The following is a 21,655-nucleotide window of genomic DNA, read 5'->3' as shown; positions in this document are numbered from 1 at the left end:
GAGCAGGATTTTGGGGGGGGGGGGCTTCTGCTAGAAGCACGGCTGGGAATGCTGGGGCAGGCATCCCTGGAACCTGCCTTAATCTCACTTTATCTTTTCGCAGGCGCTGGTTGGGCTCTAGTGTTTGCCCCTGCCCTCGGTACCCTCTCCCGTTACTTCTCTCGCCGTCGGGTCTTGGCTGTGGGACTAGCACTCACTGGCAACGGGGTTTCCTCCCTGCTTCTGGCGCCTGCCTTGCAGCTCCTCCTTGACGCTTTCGGCTGGAGGGGCGCTCTGCTCCTCCTTGGCGCTGTCACACTCCACCTCACCCCTTGTGGCGCCCTGCTGCGACCCCTGTCCCTCCCTGGCGACCCCGAGGCTCCACCCCTCAACCCCCTAGCTGCCCTCGGCTTGGGTCTCTTCAAGCGTCGGGCCTTCTCAGTTTTTGCTCTGGGTACAGCTCTGATTGGGGGTGGGTACTTCGTCCCCTACGTGCACTTGGCCCCACACGCTTTAGACCGAGGCCTGGGGGGATACGGGGCAGCTCTGGTGGTGGCCATGGCTGCAGTGGGGGATTCGGGTGCCCGACTGGTCTGTGGGTGGCTGGCGGACCAGGGCTGGGTGCCCCTTCCGCGGCTGCTGGCACTGTTTGGAGCTCTGACAGGGCTGGGGCTGCTGGCAGTGGGACTGGTGCCGGCGGTGGGGAGCGAAGATGACTGGGGGGGCCCCCTGCTGGCTGCAGCTGGGGCCTACGGGCTTAGCGCTGGAAGTTATGCCCCCCTAGTGTTTGGTGTGCTCCCGGGGCTGGTGGGCATCGGAGGTGTGGTGCAGGCCACTGGGCTGGTGATGATGCTGATGAGCCTCGGGGGACTCCTGGGCCCTCCCCTGTCAGGTAAGGGCCTGAACCAGCAGATCCACTCCCAACCGTCCTCTGCCCTTGGGGTGCAAGACCTCTAAATTCCTTTACCCCTCTTCTCAGGCTTCCTAAGGGATGAGACAGGAAACTTCACCGCTTCTTTCCTCGTCTGTGGCTCTTTCATCCTCTCCGGCAGCTTCATCTATTTGGGGCTACCCAGGGCCCTCCCCTCCTGTCGTCCAACCTCACCTCCAGCTACCCCTCCCCCTGAGAGAGGGGAGCTGCTTCCGGTGCCCCAGGTTGCCTTGCCACCCCCAGGAGGCCCTCGCTCCACTCTGGACACCACTTGTTGATCATTTTCTTGTTTAAACCCCTCCCCCAATAAATAATTTTTATTTGATTTTTCTGAAAGCTCCAACTGTTGGCCATCCTAGAAGCCTGAAAATATTCTACTTTAAGATATCCCAAAAGGCTTTTGAAAAAAACAGGACCCCAGTTGGGGGTGGGGAAGGGTGTTTAGCTATCCAATCAGTCCATTCCTCTTTGCCCAAATCCTTGCCATAACAGGGAGTCTTTGAGAAGTTGTCTGCAGTTTCAGTTTGTTGTGGGCTGGGGTGGGGGAAAAGATGCTTATGGATGCCACCTGCTCCATTTTCATTGACCTTGAATATCCAGACCTGGCGGAACAGTTCCAGCATTTCAATCTCCTTTTATTTTCCTGGAAAATATGAGAATCCTAGGTCCAAACTTCAGCTCTACTCAGCACCACATACAAACAAACTTCAGCTCTATCAGCCTTTTTTCCCCCTCCTAAACAAGCTACCCTCCCACACACATACACTCTGTGATTTCACCATTCCCTTAATTTCTAAGCCCCAGGTGGGGAAGAGGTAGGTAAGTGGACAGGAGGGAGGAACTCAGGATCATCACAGCTCCTGGACACCTCCCCTCCCCTGCCCTGATTTCATAAGCCAACCCACACAATGGCCCTGGTTCTTTTTGAGGTTACAATTATTGTCCGGTTTCCTTATTCAGTTTTATCTCAAACAGACACCTTTGCTTCTCAAACATCTGTCTTCAGAGAGGACACTTAGGAGGACACTAGAGTTCACATGTAAAACATGAGAAGTCTCTTGGTCTTTGATTTTCAGTTGATTCACAGCTTAATGGAGTAGGATCTCTGGATCCTTCAGAAAAGGTTGGGAGAGCAAATGAGAAGAAATGTGAGTCCTCAGCAAAATACCAAGGGTTGGCACACACATCGGAGGAGTCCCAGGACTGCTCTGGGGCGAGAAAGATCAAGAATCTTAAGGCACTGTGGTTCTGTGGATGCCTCCTTTGGGTAGGAGAAAATCTGGAGCTGTCAAGATCTGGCTTTTGGGGACTATCTCTTAGTGGAATTCAGTCCTCTCCCAGCCCCTCCTTTGTGGGCAGGGGGACTTTGGTATCCACTGCCTCTATTACAAGGTCCTGAGGCCTGGTAGTCGGAGTTGAAAAGCAGGAGAAGAAGTGGGGCAGAGTGATTAGAACTGCACTCCCTGCAAGAAGGAAGGTCCCAGCCACCACAAAAGAAGCTGTGTAGTTGCCTGTCACATCTCGGAGGTAGCCTAGATCCAAGAGAGAAAAAGAATACACATGGGTGATCTGTTCGCTGGGGCTGACAGCTTAGACCCCCCTTTTTTTAATATTTATTTTTAAGTTTTTCGGTGGACACAACATCTTTGTTTGTATGTGGTGCTGAGGATTGAACCCGGGCCGCACACAGGCCAGGCAAGTGCGCTACCGCTTGAGCCACATCCCCAGCCCTCAGACCCCTTTTTGCAGGAAGGAAAGGTGCATAATGTTAGAGGAATCAAAACTCCCAAGGTAGACCAGATGAATGTGAGAATTCTATTTTCCCTAAGGGCCTCAAAGGTAATTTTAACCACCTGTGTGCCTTTAGAAAGGATCTCCAAACCAGCCCGTGAAGATTTGATAAGCCAGATTATGTCAGGCATACCTGTAGGTTTCTTTCTGGCAATTGTAGCCGTTCCACATCTTCAGTTAATAGTTAAGAGGGAATGTTAAAGTCATAAGGTTCCTGAATCTTGAGCCTGGAGTACTTTGACCAGAGTACTCAGACACATGGCCTGGGGCCCAGTAAGACAAAGGAAAATGGAAGACACTGGAATGTTATATAGATCCAGATCTGGCCATATCCTCTGAAAACCCAGGCTGTTAGCTCCATACCAAGATTTCCACTTAACTCCTCTTTGTCTTTCCAGTTAGAACTTCCCAGCCCCAATTTCTCTACCCTATGGACCCACATCAAGTCTGCTATGATTGGTCATGCAGGCTGTGAACTGTACCATACCAGAGGACAATATTCACATACACATGATGGGAATAGTTCCTTCCCCCAACTGTGCAACATGGCAGCCCTTGCCCACCTGGCAACCCCATTCCCCTTACCTGACAGAGGAGCCCCCAGTAGCCCCCCGATGCTCTCTACCATCTGCACCAGTCCTAGGCCACAGTAAATCCTTCCAGTCCCCACCAGTTCAGGCAGCACGGAGAAGGCCACTGGGGTCAGGGCTCCTGATGTGAAGCCATAGGCCACAGCCAGAACCACCAGGGCTGTGGGAGCCTGAGCCACAGGGAACAGGGTCAGTGATACTCCAGTCAGGGTGGTCCAAAGCATCAGAAGCCGTGTCACAGGCCCTGGGACTGCATCTCCCAGCCACCCAGAGACCACACGCCCTACAAGGTCAGAAATAGCAGCCACAGAGAGTAGAAAGGCAGCAGGTAGTGGGTCCCAGTCCAGGTCTTGGAGATGGGCCACCAGGTGGATATAGGGTATGAAGTAGCCAGTGTTGATCAGGGTTAGGGCAACAGTGTAACGGAGGAAGGGGCCATGATGGAGGAGGGAGGTGAGTTGGGCTGCAGGGCCACCCATAACTGTGTCCTCAGTCAGGGATAGTGGGCGGAGGAGAGCACCACATGCCACCAGGTGGAGGGAGAGGGCAGATACGAGCAGTAGAGCCCCCCGCCAGGCATAGTAGTTGAGTAACCACTGGAAGAGGGGGGCAAATGCAAAAGAGGAGAGGCCCACTCCTGTCAGTGCCAGCCCTGTGGCCAGGGATCGACGGCGAGAGAAGTAACGGGACAGGCAGGCCAGGGTCGGAGTGAAGGTCAAGGCCCAGCCAGAGCCTGTCAAAAAGGAAGAAATGGGGTTGAGAACTTTTGTGGAGCTCAGGAAACCCAGTAATCCCAACAGTGCTCAGCAGCAGAATATAGCCTTTGTTCTGGAGTCCCACAGACCTGGATGTAGTCCTAGCTTTGACAATTTCTAGCTGTGTGACCCCATGTGTTTTACTTACTCTCCCAGCCTCAATTTCCTCATCTGCAAAATGGGGTTGCTACACTTTATGGGACTGGGGGAGGACTAGAGATAATGTTTGTAAAGTAACTAGCACAGAACTTTGGAGTCAGACCCCTGCTCTACCGTTTCTGGCCATGTAATGTTACATTGCCAAGTTGCGTAAGCTTTGAAAGTCTTTCTTTGTACATAGGCTAATGATATTCATTTCAGTCACAATACCCAGCACAATTTTACAGAAATTCTCCAGTCCCTCTAGCCTTGGGCTTGCACATACATTCTTGGATTCATTATCTTTGACTTTCCTAATTTCCCCACCAGGTTTACCAACTTAGTCATTCTCTTAAGAATTCCCTTCAGGGCACAGGTGCTACTCAAACATTCCCTCAACATTTTCCCTAAACTTTTTGGAAGGAGCAAGAAAAAGGTGAAAATCCAGTGGCCAAAGACCCAAGTATATGACTCTCCTGTCCTTGCTCAGGGTCTCACCTGAGAGCAGTCCAATACTCAGGTATAGGTGGGTCAAGGAGGTAGCAAATGAAGCGAGCAGCATACCCAGCGAGGCCAAGATGCCCCCGGTCATCACCACAGGCCTGGGCCCGAACTTCGTGCTCAGAGCACTGCCTATGGGGCCTGGGGAAGGGGAAAGGGTTCTGTGAGGACTCAGGCGTCCTTCCCTAGTAGCCTCCACACCCCTTCTCCTTCCCCTTTCGGTTCCTGTATCCCCTTTCTCTTTCGAGGGTGAGGGTCACAGGACACCGGACCAGGCGCAGCACTCACTCCCAAACTGCTGCACCGCGATTCCAATGGAGGCGATCCAGGAGACGCGCGCTGCCTGCTCCTCAAACGCCGCCACAAACTCCACGAAGAAGACTCCGAAGGAGCGAAGCACCCCGAACACCAGTGCCGACTGGAAGAAGGCTGAGAGCACCACCATCCATCCCCAGCCCCCATCGGGGGGCTCGGCCCCGCGAGCCATCTGGGTAGGAACAGGGCTGCCGCCACTAAGAGCCAACCCCTGCAGGAGCCGGGCTCTAGACTTCCACCAGTGTATGCCCACCCTGCTGGGAGGCTCGGAACCAAACGCGGGGTGGGGTGCAAAATCGGCTAAAGAGAAAGGTACAGATCAGGCGGCGTGAGGCGCCTGCGCCTTTTCCCAAGGGGTACGGTCTTAGTGAGGCGGGGGAGGGGGGGACCAGGCCCGTGCTAGCCTCGGTCACAAGCGCACGGAGGCGCAGCCCGGCTGGCCTGCAGCTGAGGGTCCAGGAAAGGGTCAGTTCGTTAGCGGCGGGCCCCCAAACGTTCGATTAGGGACCAGGAGGTGGAAATGGAGACGCGCACCGGCCTGGGTATGAATTATCTTTGGGGATGTCTACACCTGGCCAAGCTGGCCAACATCCAGTCCCTAGCTAGCCAACGAGGACGCAGGACTCCTGAGCAGGGGGTGGGGCCAGAAGGCTTGGGCGGGACTTAGAGCATTGTTCCGGACCCGCAGTGAGTGGGGCGCATGCGTAAGGAGGGTCCTGAAGAGACTGACTGGATACAGCCACACGTGATGCAGGGACCTACCGCGGGGATGCCGCGGTCCCCTGCTCACGGTGTGGGCCGAGTCGTCCGCATTTCAGCACCAAAACCCGCACGTAAGGACTGGTGGTGGGCAAACTGGTTCTGGAGAGGCAAGCACTCACTTGTTTTTGAGGAATGCCCGACCCGCGTGGGGTTCCAGAGGACAGGTTATAAAATTCAAAATAACTCGAAGGAGTGCCACCGTTAACGCAGCTCCCCAAATCGAGATGGCTGGATTTCTGAGAGGTTCAGGGGCCAACGGAAAAGAGACGGGGAATGGGTTGTTGGACTCCTGGCATTCATTTCTGTGATGATAACACTTTTCTGTTCCCACTAACAGGAAACCTTGGGTCACAGAGACCAAAAATAACTGAAGAGAGGAAGGGCGGCTGTAAAGTCACATAGGGCTCCACCAACACCACCTACCCCTTCCTCAGTGGGGCTGGAACCTTTTCTTCTGCCCTCTAGTAACAGCCATGTCCTAACCATATTTTTTGAACTCAAGGTGGGATAAAGAGAAGTTATGACCCCGGCAACTGGAGCAATCAGCTTTTCTTACCCCACCAGTACTCAGGCCCCCTGTGAGCACCCCCTAGTCTTCCCCAGACTCCACAGCATTAACGTCTTGGACTTCAGTTCCTTCATTGTAACTCAAGCTCTGGAGGACCCCCGACCTGGGTTCCCTGGGCTCAAAGAGTTCATACCCAGCAGGATATGGTGGCACAGGCCTGTAATCTCAGCCATTCTGGAGGCTGAAGCAGGAGGATTAGGAGATCCAAGCCAGCCTCAGCAATTTAGCCCTAAGCAGCACACCTGAATTAAACCCCCAGTACAAACAAACAAACAAATAACAACAACAACAACAAAAACCCACCTAGACTAGTGGGGAAAAGAAGCAAACAGGCAAAGAAGAAGAGGGGAATGAGGTGGGGAGACTGTGTAGCTTTTGATTTCACATATGGAAAATAATCATACCAGAATTCTTACCTCTGTGTGTATGAATATGTATTCAAAATATTGGTGGGGAATATGCTAGTTGGTGTGGTCATATATAAGTGGTTAAGAACTCAGTCTTTAGAATCAAATTGGTTCCAATCTTGACTTTATCATTTATTAACTTGGTCAAGATATTGGTTTTCCCATCTGTAAGTTAGGCTATTTTTTAATGGTTGTCAGGGGGGTTAAATTAGAAAATCCATGCACTAAAATGCTTAGTTTAGGGCATACCATGTAGCAGGTGAAAGTAATATTAGCTAGTCTTGTTTTCAACAGGGCATAGAGGGAAGTGAAGCTGCAGAGGGAAGTGAAGGAAGGATTTAGTTTTTTTTTCTTTTCAGGTCTGGGTATTAAAAGATTAAGAAACACAACCACATCCTGTAAATGTTGGAGGCAATTCGGGCCATGTTATCTGACTTTTATCACAGATAAGGACTTCTAAGACAGAAGGCAGGGATAATATCAGAATTTGTGACCATTCTGCCTGAGGGCCAGACCAGAGCTATGCACCCAGGACACACATAGAACAGGGGAAAAAGTAGGAGAGGCACATGCACGGGACACTGGATAGACTTCCAAGATACCACTGCTGGGAGACAAAGGTGGAGTTGGCATGCTGGCTCTTAACTACACAGCCTTCTCACTGCCACCTCCTGTTGTCCTTGGGATCCAAGTCCCAACCATTTTCCTTAGTGGTGGTGGGGTGTCCCAAGCATTAATATCCCCAGCATAAATGCATCCCTCAACCTCTTGGTATTACTAGTGGCTTCCTAGTTTCTCCCTGCTGCCTCTGCACCTCAGGCAGGAAGTGACTTCAGACCAGCAGGATGCAGGTGGCTCCGGAGAAACTTCATGAAGTCACTGGTTCCTACACAATGAGCCGGAAGGCAAGGGCAGAACAAGGACCATTTAAGATGTGTGGTGGGATGAAACAGTGAAATGAGCACAGAATCCAAATGTTATTTAAGAGGGAAGAAATCTCTTTCCAAGTCCCCAGGTCCCCTGAGGCAAGAACCCAGAACACAACAGATAGACTCAGAGGCTTCTTTATTCCAAGGATCAGATCTTGAAAGATCTAACATCTCCACCCCCAGGCACTTTCAACCTGCTCATCCCATCTGCTAAAACAGAGATTATGGTTTCTTTTTACATGTCTCCTCTTGCTTTCCCTCTTCTTCAATTCTGCAATGGGGTGATGGGGTTTAAGATAGAAATAGGGAGAATAGCTTTCTCACTAGTCCCCAAGTGACAGCAACTAGTATTGACCTATCTTGAGGAAGTTCCACCCCGCCCCCCAAATTCAGAAGTGCTTTTTACCCTCCATCCATGTCCTATAATCAAATAGGTCCCAGGGTTACAAGGGCTAAGACTATAAATCAGGGATTCAGAGTATTATTCAACATTCCAGACAGTTGCTAAGAGGCTACCCCATCCCTAACTTTTCCCCTACTTGGTCAACACTGGAAACTTTAGCACTTAATCAACCTCTTAATCCTACCTGGCAACTTGGTCAACTAGAAGGGGCTTGAACTCATCAGTCAACCAGTCTTACTCTCAAATCTCCATTCCCAACAACAATCCCAATCATAATTCCAAACTACAATAAACCCAGAATGGAACTCAGCCTCTTTCCTCTTCCTGTGGAAGGTTCTAGTGCACTCACTGGTTCCAGACAGGAATGCAGTGATGGGAAGACAAGATCACAGATCCAGCTTTTCTAAGGTAAGAAAGTTACCAAACACCTGTGACTTAAAGAGACAAAGACGTTTCTGGAATCTGGACACTTGCCAGAAGATGTCCAAAACCCATTAAAGAAAGAAGGGGCTCATCTCAGTATAGAGGACCCCAAGGAACATTCAAACCTAGATACCTCTACAGTAATGGGTGGGTCACAACTCTATAGTCAAGGTAAAGTTTCATTTTTTTCTCCCCTAGGTCACAATATTCTTAGAGACTGATAGAATCATAAAAGGTCATATGATCTCTGACAAGAAATTTCAGATCTTTCTCCCATGGAGGAGGGATCAACTCAGTGCTAAGAACTGGCCGTAGTGGGAGAATTATGAATTCAATTCAAAGCCTTGGGTGGGCTCTGTTGTGACAGATGAATGCAGGGCAGCCAAACCCAGGTGACTGGATTGGTGAGACAGTGTAGGTTCTGAACCATCTTGAAGTAAAGACTACTGGCCTCTACTTACAGTGATTTAGGTTCCAATCTCCCACCCCGCAACTTTCAGGAAGCATTTGTTACCTCCGTTTCAGGCTCATCATAAAGGTTCCTATTACCCATGAAAAGAAAGAAAAGACTATATCTAATTCTAGCCTGCTAGAGCACCTCAAAGTCCAGAATACCAGAGAGGGTTCCAGACCCAATTCCATAATCCCACATGTTCCTAGGGCTTGCCCTAGAATGAATAAAGGTTCCAGACCTAGAATTGGAGGAGCAGGGAATGGAGTCCCCCTTTCTCCATTTTAAACAAACCAACATCAAACAAACAGGAAAAAGAACAATTGTAAAGATAAAAGCTATGACAATAACAATATAAAAACACTCAAGCCAAAGGAGAGAGCCAAGTGCTAATAATCTCTGCCAGCAGAGCTGTGACTTCACATTCTATGTTTCTGGTCACTTTTGATCACACTTGTGGAATAGGGAAGTGGGAAATGCAACAGAATGAAGGCCCTGGTGCTACCCAAAGGCTGCAATAAATTATATTTACAGATAAACCAAATGAGATGGGGACTGCAGGTGGGGGCTCTTCCCTTAAGGAAACCAGGCCTCCAATGTCTCCCTGAACCCAGCCTCTAGTTAGACAATCTGGATTGCGGGGAAGAGGTTTTGACCAGCAAAACAGAGGCAGATCTAGCCTGGATCTGCCACTCCTGCTCTCCCCAGCAAGAAATTAAGGTGGCAGCAGTTTCTGATACTAGAGTGGTCTTGCACACCCCCATACCAAGATGAACAGGGAAGCCAGGTCCAAGCTTGGGGACTTCCTGGGCCCTGGGGAGCGACTGGGGTCTGGGGCACTCAGCTAAGGCCCCCCCAGGATGTGGTAGTGTACTTTGGTGTTCGTAGCAGCCCCGTGTTTCTGGCGCAGATGCAACCGCAGCTGACTCTTGTGCCGGAAATGAAGGCCGCATGGGTCGCACTGTGGGAGGACAACTGAGTCAGGTCTCACCCATTCCAAAACCATCTTTTAGGTGTTGGGCAAAGGGAAACGGTTCAGCTCTCTATAGAAAATTAGCGCTTTGGCCTTCACATCCTCCCAAATCCTCAGGGGATCCCGGGAGATAGACCCTGATTTATTTTAGCAAAGGTTTTCCCACCCGTTAATCCCTCTCTGGAAAATGAAGAAGCGCAATCCCTACTTCGGCCTCCGCCTCTTATTCACTAGGACTCTTAGTTTCCAAGAGATCTAAGGGTAGAAAGGTCCCTCCTCTCAGAGCTCCGCCCCAAGGTGAACGGAAGGTAATTCTAAGGGTTGGCCATGCTGGATACCCACATGGTAAGGCTTCTCTCCCGTGTGGATGCGAACGTGACTCTTGAGGGTCTGTAGGTGGCGGAAGCGAGTTCCGCAGGTGGGACAAGGATAGGGCTTCTCTCCGGTGTGGATCAGCACGTGGGCGCGCAGGTGCGCCACCTGGGAGGGGAGGAGACTTCAGATCACCTTCGGGAGGGGCAGAATTCTCTCCACCCCGCCCTCTAACCTTTGAACCCTCTCTGCTGGGGTTGGCTTCATACCTGTACAAAGCGCGAACCGCAAGTCTCACACTTGTAAGGTTTCTCTCCCGAATGGATGCGGCTGTGCGTTTTCAGGTTAGCTGGTCGGTTAAAACGGGCTCCACAGATGGAGCAATGGTAGGGCTTTTCCCCTATAAACAGGGAGGAAGAGAAGTCAGGGACATTGCCTTAAAAACAGTGGTGGGCACGAAGGCCAAATCCCTTTCCCCTCCTACCTGTGTGCACAGTACGGTGACTGGCCAAGTTGCCTTTGTAGCGGAAGGCAGACCGGCAGAGCTGACACTTATAGGGTTTGTCCTCGTCCCTGGGAGCCAAGGGGTCCAGCCCCGAAGAGCACCCAGCCACAGCCTCACAGTTCTGGCAGCCGAAAAACTCACTTCCTGGGAAAGGGGAGTGAGGATAGTGAGTAATGACAACCATAGTTACTAATTGAGGGCTTCTTGGGTAGGAGTGAATCCTCAAACCGAACAACAGTAAGTAGGTAAGGTTTTCTTTTCTTCCAATTCACTGTGAAGGATTCTGGGACACATTTGACTTGCCAAAGGCCATATAAAATCTTACTCTACATTTGATTCCAGAGCACTCTGCTAATTTCTTCAATAGTGGTGACAGTAGGTGGAAGCCCCTGCTAGTGGGCAGAAGTTTTGGTTTCTTCTATATTGCACCAGTCTGGATGACAGTCCACCAGCAAGGCCCTGTCAAAGTCTGGACAGACTACTCAACCCTAAATAGGGATAGGCCCGAAATTCCCAAACTTTGCTACTCATTGGAAGCACCTGGGAAGCTTTAAAAATTACTGATTCCCCCCGCTAAAAAAAGTTCTATGATGATGTTAAAAAAAAAAAAAATTATTGATCCCCACTTCTAAACTTTCTGATCTCTGGGTGTGACCTGGGAGTTTTAAAACCTTCCCACGTAATTTTAATTTGCAAATAAAGTTTAGGAACCACCAGAATAGGTGTCTCCTGAGTCCTTTTAACCCAGACTGGCCTGGTATAGTCATAGGAGAAAAATTGGAAAAGAGGAATTCTTACCTGGTGGTGGACAGGGCCGCTCAGAGGGTGATCCAGTAGTCTCTTGAACCCGGGATGTGAAGAGATAGGGGGCACTGACTGGAGTTCCACATTTGAACTGCCTAGCAGCAGTAGTTGGAGAAAGCCTGAGCAGATAATAAGGCCCATAGAAGAGGTTAGAAGAGATTATATGAAGAGACATTCTCTCCAAGAGAACTTGGAGTCAAAGGCCTATCCTCTGGAGGTGAGCTAATATTAATCAATGAGCCACATTCTTGGCCCTGTCAATGTCCCTCCCCACTGAGTTACCCTGGTTTCTAGTCAATTCCCAAAGGTGGGCTGGTATCTTTGAAAGGGACCCCCATCTATCTCCCTGCCTACTGATAACACAGGCTAGCCTCTAAAAAAGTCTTGGAATTCTAGACCGTGTACCTGTTCTGGAAACCAGGGATGGGTCCTTCTTCACTGCTGCTGTTGTTGGAGGCCTCATCTCCACTGGGGAGTCTGGCTTGGGGGCAAGGTTGACCAGAACTACTCTCCCCAATCAGGCTCCCTGCTTGGGAGGCCTGAGAGTTTAGCACGATGAACTTGTACTTTTTCCAGTTGCAGGCCTTGGGGTCTGGGCTGACTGGACTTGGGGGGCCTTGATTGCAGCTTCGAGATTCAGTAGGTGGGTCTGGGTGTCCTTCAGAGCACCTGGGACTGCCTGGTGGAGGGGCTGTTGTGAGTGTGGGGGGTTCTGCCTCCAGGGGTCGCAGGGAGATGCCTAGAGGTTCACAACTGGAAAAAACGTGATGGACATTAGTTCTATTTCCTAATTTTGCCTTTGCCATTGATACCTGGGACGCCACCTCACCCAGGAAGAACACAGAGCCATGATTCCCTCACCTAGCCTGGATGAAGCGGTGGCATGCCTGAACTACATGTTCCATCTGCAAGTAGGTGGCAGCCGCAAGGACAGCGGGTGCAGTGGTGGGAGAGAGGCGCAGGCGCGAAGTGTACATGAAGTCCAGAAGAGGAGCGAAGCCTCTAGCTTCGGGGCCCCCGGGCAGGGAGAGCACGTCCACCCCTACTCCTGCTCGGCCCCGGAAAATTGAATAGAAGAAGCCACTGGAGAGAGGACAGATAGGTCATGTTAGACCAAGGGACACACGCGCTGCTTTGGAAAACCCATTCCTTTAGAAATCCCGCTTCCCCACTATTAAACGGTGTTCAATTCTGGGACTCTCCCCTCTTTTTCCAGCAAGGTTTGGGTTTGAATTTCCACTCTATGGCCTATGGCTCCACCCCTTTCCCCATTTGGTCCCCACTAGCCCCAACCCTCGAACCTGCAGGCGATAAGAACGGCCTTGTGTGCTCGAAGGGGTTGCCCGCCAACCAGCAGCGTGACGTCAGTGAGGATCCCGCGCAGGCGCAGCTCGTTCAAATTGCCCAGCACGTCGGAGGAGTGGCGGGTGAATTCGCGGACGTAGCCTAGCGCTCCGTCTGGGGCAGTGGTGGAACCCATAGCGACGCAGGCCTGTGGATGCGGTGGAAAGGGCTCAGGGATTCGGCAGTCTTAAGATACCTTCCTTTCTCTACTTGTCTTTTCTCCCAAGGTGCTGCCAGAGCCAGGTTCACCATCTCCAGGCCCCAGCACACGAAGCCTCACTTAATTCGTCTCGTTAATGCTGTCCTCAACCACATCGTCGCTGACTTCCAGAGAGCTAGATCCCAGAGCGCTTGGAACGAGTTGAAGTTTCCCCACCTCTGCGTCGATGGAGAGCGTGCGAAATATCGCGCACAGAGCCTTTGGTTGGATTCCTTGTGTCCCTCCACAACCTACCTCTCTTTGCTTCTTGGCGCGCCTAGATCTTAAGTGCTTGACCCGGCCTGGGGACTCCAGAAAAGCTGCACTCCATACCCCTCCAAATCCCAGTCGAAACTCCCTTCTACGAACCGCAGATTTCTGCTACTCCTATACAGTCCCCATCCTAGTAAAGTGCAATTTCTGGGACTCAGTCTCCCTACTATCAATAAGCCCCAACCCTCTTTGGGGTCCCAGGATTCCGGCTCCCTCAGTGTCTCCTTCTTACCCCCGTCCCGCAGGGGCTGCGGCTTCTCTTCTCAAGGGGGGGCGGGGTCTCTCTCGGCCTCGGCTCCTTTATCCCTCCGGGATGTCGGGGGCGGGGGTGGAGGTGGGGTGAACGCCTGGGTCTGTATCCTTCCTTCCTCCCTGGCTTTCCAGATGGGGAACCTGGGGCGGGGTCTCCGTCTCTAAGGCGGGACCTCAGAAACACCAGGTGATCCTAACGTGGGGATTTGGGGGGCTCTAATAGTAAGAATTGAGGATGTGGGTGTCGGAACTGGGGAGATTAAGGGTGTCCGAACTGGGGAGATTAAGGGTGTCCATGATGGCAAATAATAGAGGCTCTGGGTAATCGGAGGACCGGGATAGCGAAAATTGGTGTATTGGCTTTTGGAAGAAGGTGTCACATCACGACTCCCCCTTCCGATGTACTATGTTAAGGGTGAAAAGGGGGACACCAGGTTTGGGGGAGGCCCTAGTGGTCTTTCGTGGGGTCTCAGATAGTGGAAGGGTGTGGTGTGAATGACAGGCTCCTTTGGCAGGGCCCACAAAAAGGGGGGCTCTGACCGGGCCGGGTAGGGAGAGGGCGGATATGATTTCTAGTTCGTTTCCTTCCATTGTCCTGAGACCGGACGGCTCCGCCAGCTGCTTCCCCTCGAGGAGGTGGGGAAAGCCCCGGGTGGGGGCCGAGAGACGCTCAGGAGACCTAGGCGTCCGGCCTCCCGCCCCAACTCTCTTCTGAGTCCTTTTAGGGATTCAGAGAGACCGACTCCCGCCCAAAGCCCGCTCGCTGTCCCCCAGTCCCAGCTCAATAGGTCCTCGAGCACCCGCCGGTCGGCTACGCTTTGAGGCTGGCGGGACGCCGGGGTCCAGCGCGGCAAGTAGGCGAAGCTCGGCAATGTCTGGCTCTTTCCACGAGGGGGCGGACGAGCACTAGCCTCGCCTTACCCCGCCCCGTGGTTTCCACCCGGCTGGGGTTGTGCACAGACTAGGGTGCTGGATGGATTTGGTCTTGGCGGCTGAAACTTTGGGCTTCCTCCCCTTTGCGGTGGTTTATTTTGCACTTCTGCCTCTTAGAGGAGTTCTAGAAAAAGAGAGGTAGAGTTAGGGACCCGGGGACTTTCCGTCAGGCTGGGTTTCCTACGGAAGTGGGAAATCCAGGACTTTGGGAATGAGGGGAGTGGGTGAGACAAGGAGTGGGGCTTGAGCCTGGGGGCACAATGTTTCTTTTCTAATCAAGATATTCAAGATATCTAATCAAGATATTATTTTTAGTAAACACTAATAAGAAAATTGGGTAGGGTAAACCGAATTTACACTCAACAGAGAAGAGTGAGAGAGAGAAGGAGGGCTTGACAATTCTAATTTTAAAACTGCTGATCTGGGAGATCACACCCTCATATTTTGTTTGGGGAGACTTGGGGGGGGGGCAAGGCTTATTTGGAGAAGAGGGACCAGACCAGCTGCAAAAGAGGACCTCTTTGGATTTGGTCTCAGAAGGGTATACAGTTGACCAGGAGTTATTAAGTATTTACCATGGAGCTGCATATCCAGGCCTAGAGCCCTCTGGTCAGATCTGAAGTTGTCTTTACTTGAGTGCATGAAAGAACAGCTAAGTGGGAATTGGGGATGACTAAGGACACAGAATGGTGAGGTGGCTTTGGCATATGAAGGTTACTTTGGTCTCTGTCCAGTCTGGTGGTGAGAATTAGGCTAGGGGCTCCCTTTGGTATCAGGATAGAATGTTATCTGGTCAGTTATGGGGTGCCATTTGTTAGTGGGTGTTGATTTGACTGTTACAGGCAATGGGGCTGTAACACTTTGGGTACATTTGGGTGAAGCTGGGGGATAGATCATTTGGTTGAGGGTCTATGGTATGTTTGAGGCTTGAGGATTCTGACACCTACAATTTGGAGTCCGTATCTATCTCTGTCATCTTGGATTATCAGAAAAGCCAGAATGCTCATGCTGATTTTGGGGTACAGTCTTTTGGGGTATAAGTGTCAAGACTCAGACTAAATTGTTGAGGACATGAAATTCAGTTTGGAGATTTTTGTTTTTAAATTACTTTGAGGAGGCACATAATAGGAAGCTGAGAGCAAGTTTGAAGGCTTTGTGTGGTTGGGTGGGGGTTTTGGGGGGTGTAAAGTTGTATATTTGAATCATGTGAAAACTTATTTTGAGGGGGAGGTTATTCTTGTGTATGCATGGATAACTAGGAAACTTTGTCCAGGGGGAGCTATTACGTGAGGTCCCTCAGGATAGAAGATTAAATTTGGGGGGTATCCTTATTTGGGGCTGTTTTGTTACACTTTGGGTACATTTGGGTGAAGCTGGGGGATAGATCATGAGGTGAGATTGATTTGGAGGTTCCTTTGATTTGGAGCACGTTTCTGAGTTGAGTATCTTTCGCTTAGAGCTCCCTCTCACCCCAGATTCTAGAAATTTCTTTAGTGAACCCCTAAATAAGCACATGATTTGAAGGGAGAAATTTGGATAGGCCATGATGCCTCCTGATGGACTTATTACTTTGTGGTCTGGATAGATCTGAGAGAGAAGAAGTGGTTTCAGACTCCAAACCCCAATGTATTTAGGGAAAACACTTAAGTTTGGGGGAAGATGGGGGAAAATGGGGTGTCTTTTAGTAAAGTGGACACCCCTGAGCAGGGCAGTGCTGTTGGAACTGTGGCAAGGAAAGGTGGCAGTGGGGGTGAAAGGAGGGGATTCCTGTACCCTGATTTTCTAAGATAACAGCCCCAAACAGAAAGCAGGCAGAGGACTGGAGTGTGGGTGAGCTGAGGGGGGAGGGGTTCCCAACGGCAGCAGGGGCTAGAGGGTGAGCCAGGCCAGCTCTTCCCGCCTGGGTCCCTGCTCTCTTCGGTTCTCCTCCCCTCTCTCCCTCCCATCGCCCACCCCCCCAACCCAAGGAAAAAAAAAAAAAAACTGCCTGTGCAACAGCAATGGCAGATTCCAATCCTCCAGGCTTTCCTAAACCACCACCGAGACCAGCCAGGGGGGAGGGGAAGGGAGGATCGGGCTTTCCTGCTTCCTTAAGACAGGAGCAATGAGCTTGACCTCCTGGCCCCCTAGCCCTTTGAGGAGTGCTCCCCCTGGTCTGGAAGCCAGGTGTCCTGGACCCTAGCCCCCAAGCAGGGGGGGCCCTGGAGAGACGGGGAGGAGGAAGGAGGGAGTGACTTCCAAAATTGGCATCGGGACAGAGCAGGGCTGGCGGGAGGCAGGCGAAAGATGGAATTTTCCTGAAAAAACGGGGGTATCTAAGGACCCCAAATTTGGGGATCTAGTCCAGGACCGTCTTCCCAACATCCTAGATTTTTTTGGGATTTTTTGGGGGCCCCGGGACCCCTCTAGATGGGGTGAGGAATGTAGTGTTGGGGGAATCTGACTGGGGCATTGCAGCTGCCTCTCCCGCCGAGTTGGAGACGGATGGGCTGGGACGGGTTTTGGGGGGGGTGTCCCCAATTTTGACTGGGAGTGGAGGAACCCCCTCCAGAGCTCTCTTGTGGGGGTCCCCCCTCCCCAGGGCACTCCCCAGTCCCTGAGCCAGCCGAGAGGAAGGAGGCCAGCGATGCGGCTGGGGCGGCTCCTTTCTCCTGCACCCCAAATGTAAGGGATGCACCCCAAAATTTGCTCCTTTCAAAATAGGGACCAGGATCTCAGGGGAGAGTAGCTGAGGTAAGTGGGGAGGAAAGTGTCCCCTGTTTTCAGGAGAGACGTGGCGGGTTGGGGGGGAGGTTTGGAGGTGCGTGTTGGGGTGGGGTTGGGCTTTGTCAGTCTTGGAATTGGGGGGATGATTGGAGAGTCTTTCTCTTATACCCCTAAACTGCAGCCCCCCAGATGGAGACTGAAGTCTGAGAGCAGAATGCTTCCCAACATCCCCAACCTTTAGAATAGTGTTTGATTTCTCTTTCACCCCCACAAAGACTCTGCCGAGGGTGGGAGCTGGGGATAGCTACTGTTTTGGGGCTCTGGGGGTGCAATGAGGAGCAGGGGGCCTTAGCAGTGTTTAATGTAGGACAGATAGGGGTCTCGGGGAGGGAGTCTGGCAACACAAGGGGCCTAAAAAAGACTACTTACTTACACCATCTTAGATCTTTTTGATTGTTAAAGAGTTTTGGGGGTGTGTCGGAAGGGGGTTGGTAAAAGGTAGGATGGGATGTGGCAGGATAACATTGGGTTTTACAGGGTACTAATTTGATTTGCAGAAGGGATTTTGGCCCTTGGATTTTGCTTTCTGGGAGGTACTTTAAAAAATTAAGTCCTGGACAGGAGGAAAAGGCTAAGGGAAGGCCTAGGGTTGGGGGTGGGGAGAGGCATGTTTGTCTCAGCTTAAACGTGGCTCTCTGGGGTGGGCCCGCCTGCCTGGGCCTGGTGGATAGGCTGGTGGGTGGTGTTGTGGGGGTGGGGCATGGTCCTTGGAGGGCCATGGGGGACTGGGAGCAGCACTAGGGGTTGAATATCTGGCCTTCAGATCCAGATAGCCCCCTTCCTGGGCACTGCTGCTCCCCTTTCCCCCTGGCCTCCATTTCCTGCCTTTGGCCTCCATCTTGTGGCAGGCCCAGGGCCCAGGGCGACTTCCGGCCCCCCTCTCCCAACCATGTTCCGGCCCCACCACCTCTGGACTGCCAACTCCCAACCCTGCTGTCCTTGGCCCTCTGTCTCTCCTAGCGTTTCTCTTGGGTTCTGACCCAGGGAGGGGAGAAATGGACACAGGAAGCCTTGGGTCTCTGCCCTTGCTGAGTCAGGAGGCAGTTTGTTGGTCACCCCCCAGTCATTCCCTATTTCCTCTGCCCTTGATCCCACCCTAGGGATCCACTGAATTGAGTTCCTTCAGAGGGAAGATGGTTCCAGTCTTATTACATTGTGAACTCATCCCCTAGGCCTCTCTCCTTCCAGTTGCCTGCTCAACTCCTGTCCCTGGTTCCTGGTTTTCCCCAACCTTTTGTGGGGCCATGTTTGCCTTTGATGCCTTCTGTTTCCCTGCTCTTGGGTGGGGGGGTCTTCATAGCACCATCTTGTGCTCTATTCCTCTCAACCCACCCGTCCTGCCCCCGCCCCAGCAGCACACTGTGGTTTGTACGGCACTGTGGCCACGTCCAAACCACACTGTGGTGTTAGAGCGAGGGTGGGGGAGGCACCGCTGAGGCCTGGCCCTGGAAGGCCACCCTGGAGAAGCGACACAAATATCTGGGGCCTTGTGGCAAAGTTCTTGTGAGGTGGGGAAGAAAAGGGTATGAAAGCACTGGAACAGCTCCTTTAAAATCTCTAGGATAGTCTCAGGAATACTGACCGCCAGCAACCCTGGGAGTAAGTCTGGATCCAGAGAGCAAAGTGGAGTCTTTGTTGCCCACACCCAGCTCCCCTGGCTCTAGCAGCACAGAAATATTGGCACTGGGAAGTGAGTCTGCCAGTATTGGCTGTGCTGCTCCAGGCAGGGTGGTGAGAACTACTGAGGAGGGGCCAAGCCCCTGAGGGCTAAGGAGAAGTGAAGGAACAGCAGCTGCCAGCACCATGCTGAGAGAGAATCTTTATTTTCTGTATAAAACTGTCCATCAGATGTAAGTCAGGGGTTGAGGGCAGAGGATTATCAGGGACAGCCAGGTGACAGTCCTGGCAGCCTTCCTTCCCTCTCTCATGCAGGCCTCGTTCTGAGTCCCAGGTGATCCACAGGTCCAGGGCGAATAGCGAGAAGGTCAGAGGTGGAAGGCTCAGCAGGAGAGTAGAGGAGCATCAGCAGAGGTTGTGAGAAGGCCAGAATCCAGGGTCAGGCTGTCTGGAACAGGAAGTAAAATGGACAGAGATGGAGCAAGTCCCAAGTAGTTTCCAAGACAACTCCCACCTCTCCAAATACCCTGCTTCTTACTGACCCAGTCCCTGGCACTGTCAGAGCACCTTCCCTTCAAAGCCCCTGAACAAGGGAGATGCTCTTGCTGACACCCACCCCTGCCATCAGGTGAGCACTTCCCCCCAACCCCAGCCAGTGTGGGAGGAGGAAGACTCCTACCCTGGTCGAAGTTGAGTTTCTTGGCTGGAGGAGTTTCTCCTAGCCCTTCAATATCCACCAGGTCACTGTTGGCGTCGGAGTCATTCAGAGCACTGAGTGTCACATCTGGGAGGGGGCATAGGCTAGGTTCTAGGTTCCCTGACTTCTCCCCTCCCCAGTTTTCCAAAGCTTTGTGCTCTACCTCCCCCATTCTGGAAACCACCCTAGAGAAAGTGAGATCTATCCTTTGATCCAGGCCCAATTCTCTCACTGAACCTCAGATGGGACCTTTAACCTGTACCCTAGACAGCAACAACTCCACAGCCCTCACCAGCCTTCTGTTTCTTTATGGGGGGTCCCCCGGACTCTGGGATACTGGAACTGCTGGGTGGAGGGGCAGCTGGAGGAGGCGACAGGACACCAGATGCCACCTTCTTGGGCCCTTTTTTGGGTGATTCAGCTGGAAGGGGGATGCCAGAATCTTCATATACCTTTCGTTTTACAGTGGCCTTTATCTGAGCCCTGAAGAGAAGAGACAGCAGATTAGGGAAGGGGTCAGCAAGCTGAGGGAAAAGGGGAGGGCAGGGGTAATGGGTCACTCTGAAGGAATTCTGGGAGCCCTACATAAGAATCCAGGTTAGGGCCCCAGGCCTTTGGTAGGGCTCTCATTTTTGTGAAGCTCTGTACTCAATTAGGGAGATGGAGTGTGAAGAGTGGAGTCCCTGAACAGAGTAGCAGAAAGGCCCATTCCCTAATCTTCTGGGAGAGATGTATGGATGTGTAGTGCCACCAGGTAAGGCTTGGTGATTTAAAGGTAGACTGAGACTTACTAGTAGATCTGGATCAACTATTTCAGAATCACAATACCCCTGGAAAAATGAGAATCTCAAAAGATCTATATAAATCACCAGGGATTCCCATTATGAAATACAATAATTGAGTAGCTCAGGCACCCTAAAATAAAATTCTTGGAAGGTTCTGACTACCATGGCATTTTAGGAACTTTTGACCAACTGTGACAATTCTTATATTCTTTCAGTCCTCCAGGGAATGCTAACAAAACTAGCAACACAGTAGGAAAGATGCTGAACTGGGAGTTCTGAGGAAGAAGGAATAATGGGTAAGGAGGAAGAAAGCTGCCCACCCCCCTTTTTCTGCCAGCCACCCTCCCTCACACTGTCCGTTCCTTGATGACACAGCTGATGTGATTAAGATCGTCCCCAAATCGCTTCACAGCAGCCCTCAGCATCTCTATCTCCGTCTCCGTCCACTTCGCACTGTCGGAAGGGGAGAGGTGGGGTAGCAAAAACGGGAGCAGAAGGGAGTGGATCCAGCCCACGGGCTGTGCATTCCACAGCCAATCAGCCTTCTGCCCCCAATCTCTGGGTCCCCTTCCAAGGACTAAAAGGGGTCCTACTTAAAAACAAACAAACAAAAAACCTCTGGGGACCCCTCCCCCACGACATGAAACTGCATCCACCGCTAGAACACCTTTCTCCTTCATCAATGTGCAACTGCTGCAGACGGCCCACTGACACCAACTCAACAAGTAGGGGTCTTACAACAGCACCCCTGAATATGGTCTGCAGCAGTCTGATGGAATTTTATATGATTTGGGGTGGGTGGTAGTGGTGGTGGTTTGGTCTGTCAGTTCGCAGCAAGGGACAACTGAAATTATGAGTCAGGTGGTGGACCTGTCTGTAACTTCATCTGTCATTCATTCAACAATCATTTATTAACACCTACTCTGCGCTGTGTCAGGCACAAAGGGAAACTAACATTTGCCCCCGCTCTAGAGAGGATCTGTGTCTGTGACAGAGTCCAAGCGTCCGCGCCCGGCGTCCACGTCCCAGCCTGGGCTCACGTACCCCGCGGGGGAAGAGTCGGCCACGGGATGCAACTGCATCGTCAGCTCTCCAAGTTTCGTGAAGGCGGCGCCGGCCGCAGAGAAGATCTCTCCGACCTGGGGGCGGGGCAGTATTACGGGGGGCCAGCGCACAGCCCCGGCGCGGTCCCGCCCGGAGACCCTAGCCCCACCCTAGATCGGCGCCCGCCCCCAGCCCAGCGCGAAAGAGC

At 51.9% G+C, this 21,655-nt stretch overlaps 4 protein-coding genes and 1 long non-coding RNA gene across 16 annotated transcripts in view; 2 read left to right on the top strand and 3 right to left on the bottom strand.

The window, feature by feature from the left end:
- The window catches only part of Slc16a11 (solute carrier family 16 member 11), a 3,385-nt gene extending 2,150 nt beyond the window's left edge, over nucleotides 1–1,235 (top strand). For all 4 annotated transcript variants that reach the window (XM_048797938.1, XM_048797937.1, XM_015504553.2 and 1 more), the window contains 2 exons: nucleotides 104–871; nucleotides 959–1,235. In XM_048797938.1, the coding sequence (XP_048653895.1) occupies nucleotides 104–871; nucleotides 959–1,188 (998 nt within the window). In that variant the 3' untranslated portion in view covers nucleotides 1,189–1,235. The remainder of the gene's footprint in view (nucleotides 1–103; nucleotides 872–958) is intronic.
- A 501-nt stretch (nucleotides 1,236–1,736) lies between these two features.
- Nucleotides 1,737–7,647, bottom strand: Slc16a13 (solute carrier family 16 member 13). 3 transcript variants are annotated; one of them, XM_015504557.2, is made up of 5 exons: nucleotides 4,974–7,647; nucleotides 4,683–4,826; nucleotides 3,287–4,024; nucleotides 2,835–2,964; nucleotides 2,210–2,442 (listed from the first exon to the last, which is right to left on the bottom strand). In XM_015504557.2, the coding sequence occupies exons 1-4, from the start codon at nucleotides 5,170–5,172 to the stop codon at nucleotides 2,879–2,881; spliced, it is 1,167 nt and encodes a 388-aa protein (XP_015360043.1). In that variant the 5' UTR covers nucleotides 5,173–7,647; the 3' UTR covers nucleotides 2,210–2,442; nucleotides 2,835–2,878. The 3 variants fall into 3 exon arrangements, with proteins under 3 accessions (XP_015360041.1, XP_015360043.1, XP_015360042.1); XM_015504555.2 differs by lacking the exon at nucleotides 2,835–2,964 and having other exon boundaries at nucleotides 1,737–2,442; XM_015504556.2 differs by lacking the exon at nucleotides 2,210–2,442 and having other exon boundaries at nucleotides 2,666–2,964.
- Nucleotides 7,648–7,785: 138 nt separating this feature from the next.
- Nucleotides 7,786–13,720, bottom strand: Bcl6b (BCL6B transcription repressor). 2 transcript variants are annotated; one of them, XM_015504551.2, is made up of 9 exons: nucleotides 13,586–13,720; nucleotides 12,839–13,029; nucleotides 12,399–12,620; nucleotides 11,943–12,290; nucleotides 11,532–11,656; nucleotides 10,713–10,877; nucleotides 10,498–10,628; nucleotides 10,259–10,396; nucleotides 7,786–9,904 (listed from the first exon to the last, which is right to left on the bottom strand). In XM_015504551.2, exons 2-9 carry the CDS (start codon nucleotides 13,015–13,017, stop codon nucleotides 9,788–9,790), a joined length of 1,425 nt encoding a protein of 474 aa, XP_015360037.1. In that variant the 5' UTR covers nucleotides 13,018–13,029; nucleotides 13,586–13,720; the 3' UTR covers nucleotides 7,786–9,787. The 2 variants fall into 2 exon arrangements, with proteins under 2 accessions (XP_015360037.1, XP_048653896.1); XM_048797939.1 differs by lacking the exon at nucleotides 13,586–13,720 and adding an exon at nucleotides 13,336–13,576.
- Nucleotides 13,721–16,555: 2,835 nt separating this feature from the next.
- LOC125615019 overlaps nucleotides 16,556–21,655 on the top strand; it is a 5,855-nt gene continuing 755 nt past the window's right edge. The window contains exons 1-2 of the long non-coding RNA XR_007345586.1: nucleotides 16,556–17,271; nucleotides 20,619–21,655. The exon at nucleotides 20,619–21,655 is cut by the window's right edge and continues 755 nt beyond it. This is a non-coding gene — a long non-coding RNA (uncharacterized LOC125615019). The remainder of the gene's footprint in view (nucleotides 17,272–20,618) is intronic.
- Nucleotides 19,109–21,655, bottom strand: part of CUNH17orf49 (chromosome unknown C17orf49 homolog) — a 2,751-nt gene continuing 204 nt past the window's right edge. Inside the window, exons 2-6 of one of the 6 annotated variants that reach the window (XM_015504544.2) lie at nucleotides 21,448–21,542; nucleotides 20,755–20,856; nucleotides 19,911–20,101; nucleotides 19,601–19,705; nucleotides 19,109–19,369 (exon numbers count right to left, since the gene is read on the bottom strand). In XM_015504544.2, the coding sequence (XP_015360030.1) occupies nucleotides 19,305–19,369; nucleotides 19,601–19,705; nucleotides 19,911–20,101; nucleotides 20,755–20,856; nucleotides 21,448–21,542 (558 nt within the window). In that variant the 3' untranslated portion in view covers nucleotides 19,109–19,304. The remainder of the gene's footprint in view (nucleotides 19,370–19,600; nucleotides 19,706–19,910; nucleotides 20,102–20,754; nucleotides 20,857–21,447; nucleotides 21,543–21,655) is intronic. The other 5 variants (XM_015504545.2, XM_015504547.2, XM_015504546.2 and 2 more) reach the window with 5 other exon arrangements.

The sequence above is a fragment of the Marmota marmota genome, unplaced genomic scaffold (assembly GCF_001458135.2).
Source record: "Marmota marmota marmota unplaced genomic scaffold, marMar, whole genome shotgun sequence".
Classification (NCBI taxonomy): Eukaryota; Metazoa; Chordata; class Mammalia; order Rodentia; family Sciuridae; genus Marmota; species Marmota marmota.
The sequence above is the reverse complement of the archived record's forward strand: the minus strand, read 5'-3'. Positions and strand labels throughout refer to the sequence as shown.

Excerpts from the sequence above, each read along its gene's own strand:
- Slc16a13 (XM_015504555.2), bottom strand. The coding sequence starts at position 5,172 with ATGGCTCGCGGGGCCGAGCCCCCCGATGGGGGCTGGGGATGGATGGTG. Across the intron at positions 4,025-4,682 it reads GAGTATTGGACTGCTCTCAG|GCTCTGGCTGGGCCTTGACC; the intron begins GTGAGACCCTGA and ends CCTTTTTGACAG. Across the intron at positions 2,443-3,286 it reads ACTGGGGGCTCCTCTGTCAG|GCTACCTCCGAGATGTGACA; the intron begins GTAAGGGGAATG and ends TCTTGGATCTAG.
- Bcl6b (XM_015504551.2), bottom strand. The coding sequence starts at position 13,017 with ATGGGTTCCACCACTGCCCCAGACGGAGCGCTAGGCTACGTCCGCGAA. Across the intron at positions 12,621-12,838 it reads GCCGTTCTTATCGCCTGCAG|TGGCTTCTTCTATTCAATTT; the intron begins GTTCGAGGGTTG and ends TCCTCTCTCCAG. Across the intron at positions 12,291-12,398 it reads CACCGCTTCATCCAGGCTAG|TTGTGAACCTCTAGGCATCT; the intron begins GTGAGGGAATCA and ends CGTTTTTTCCAG.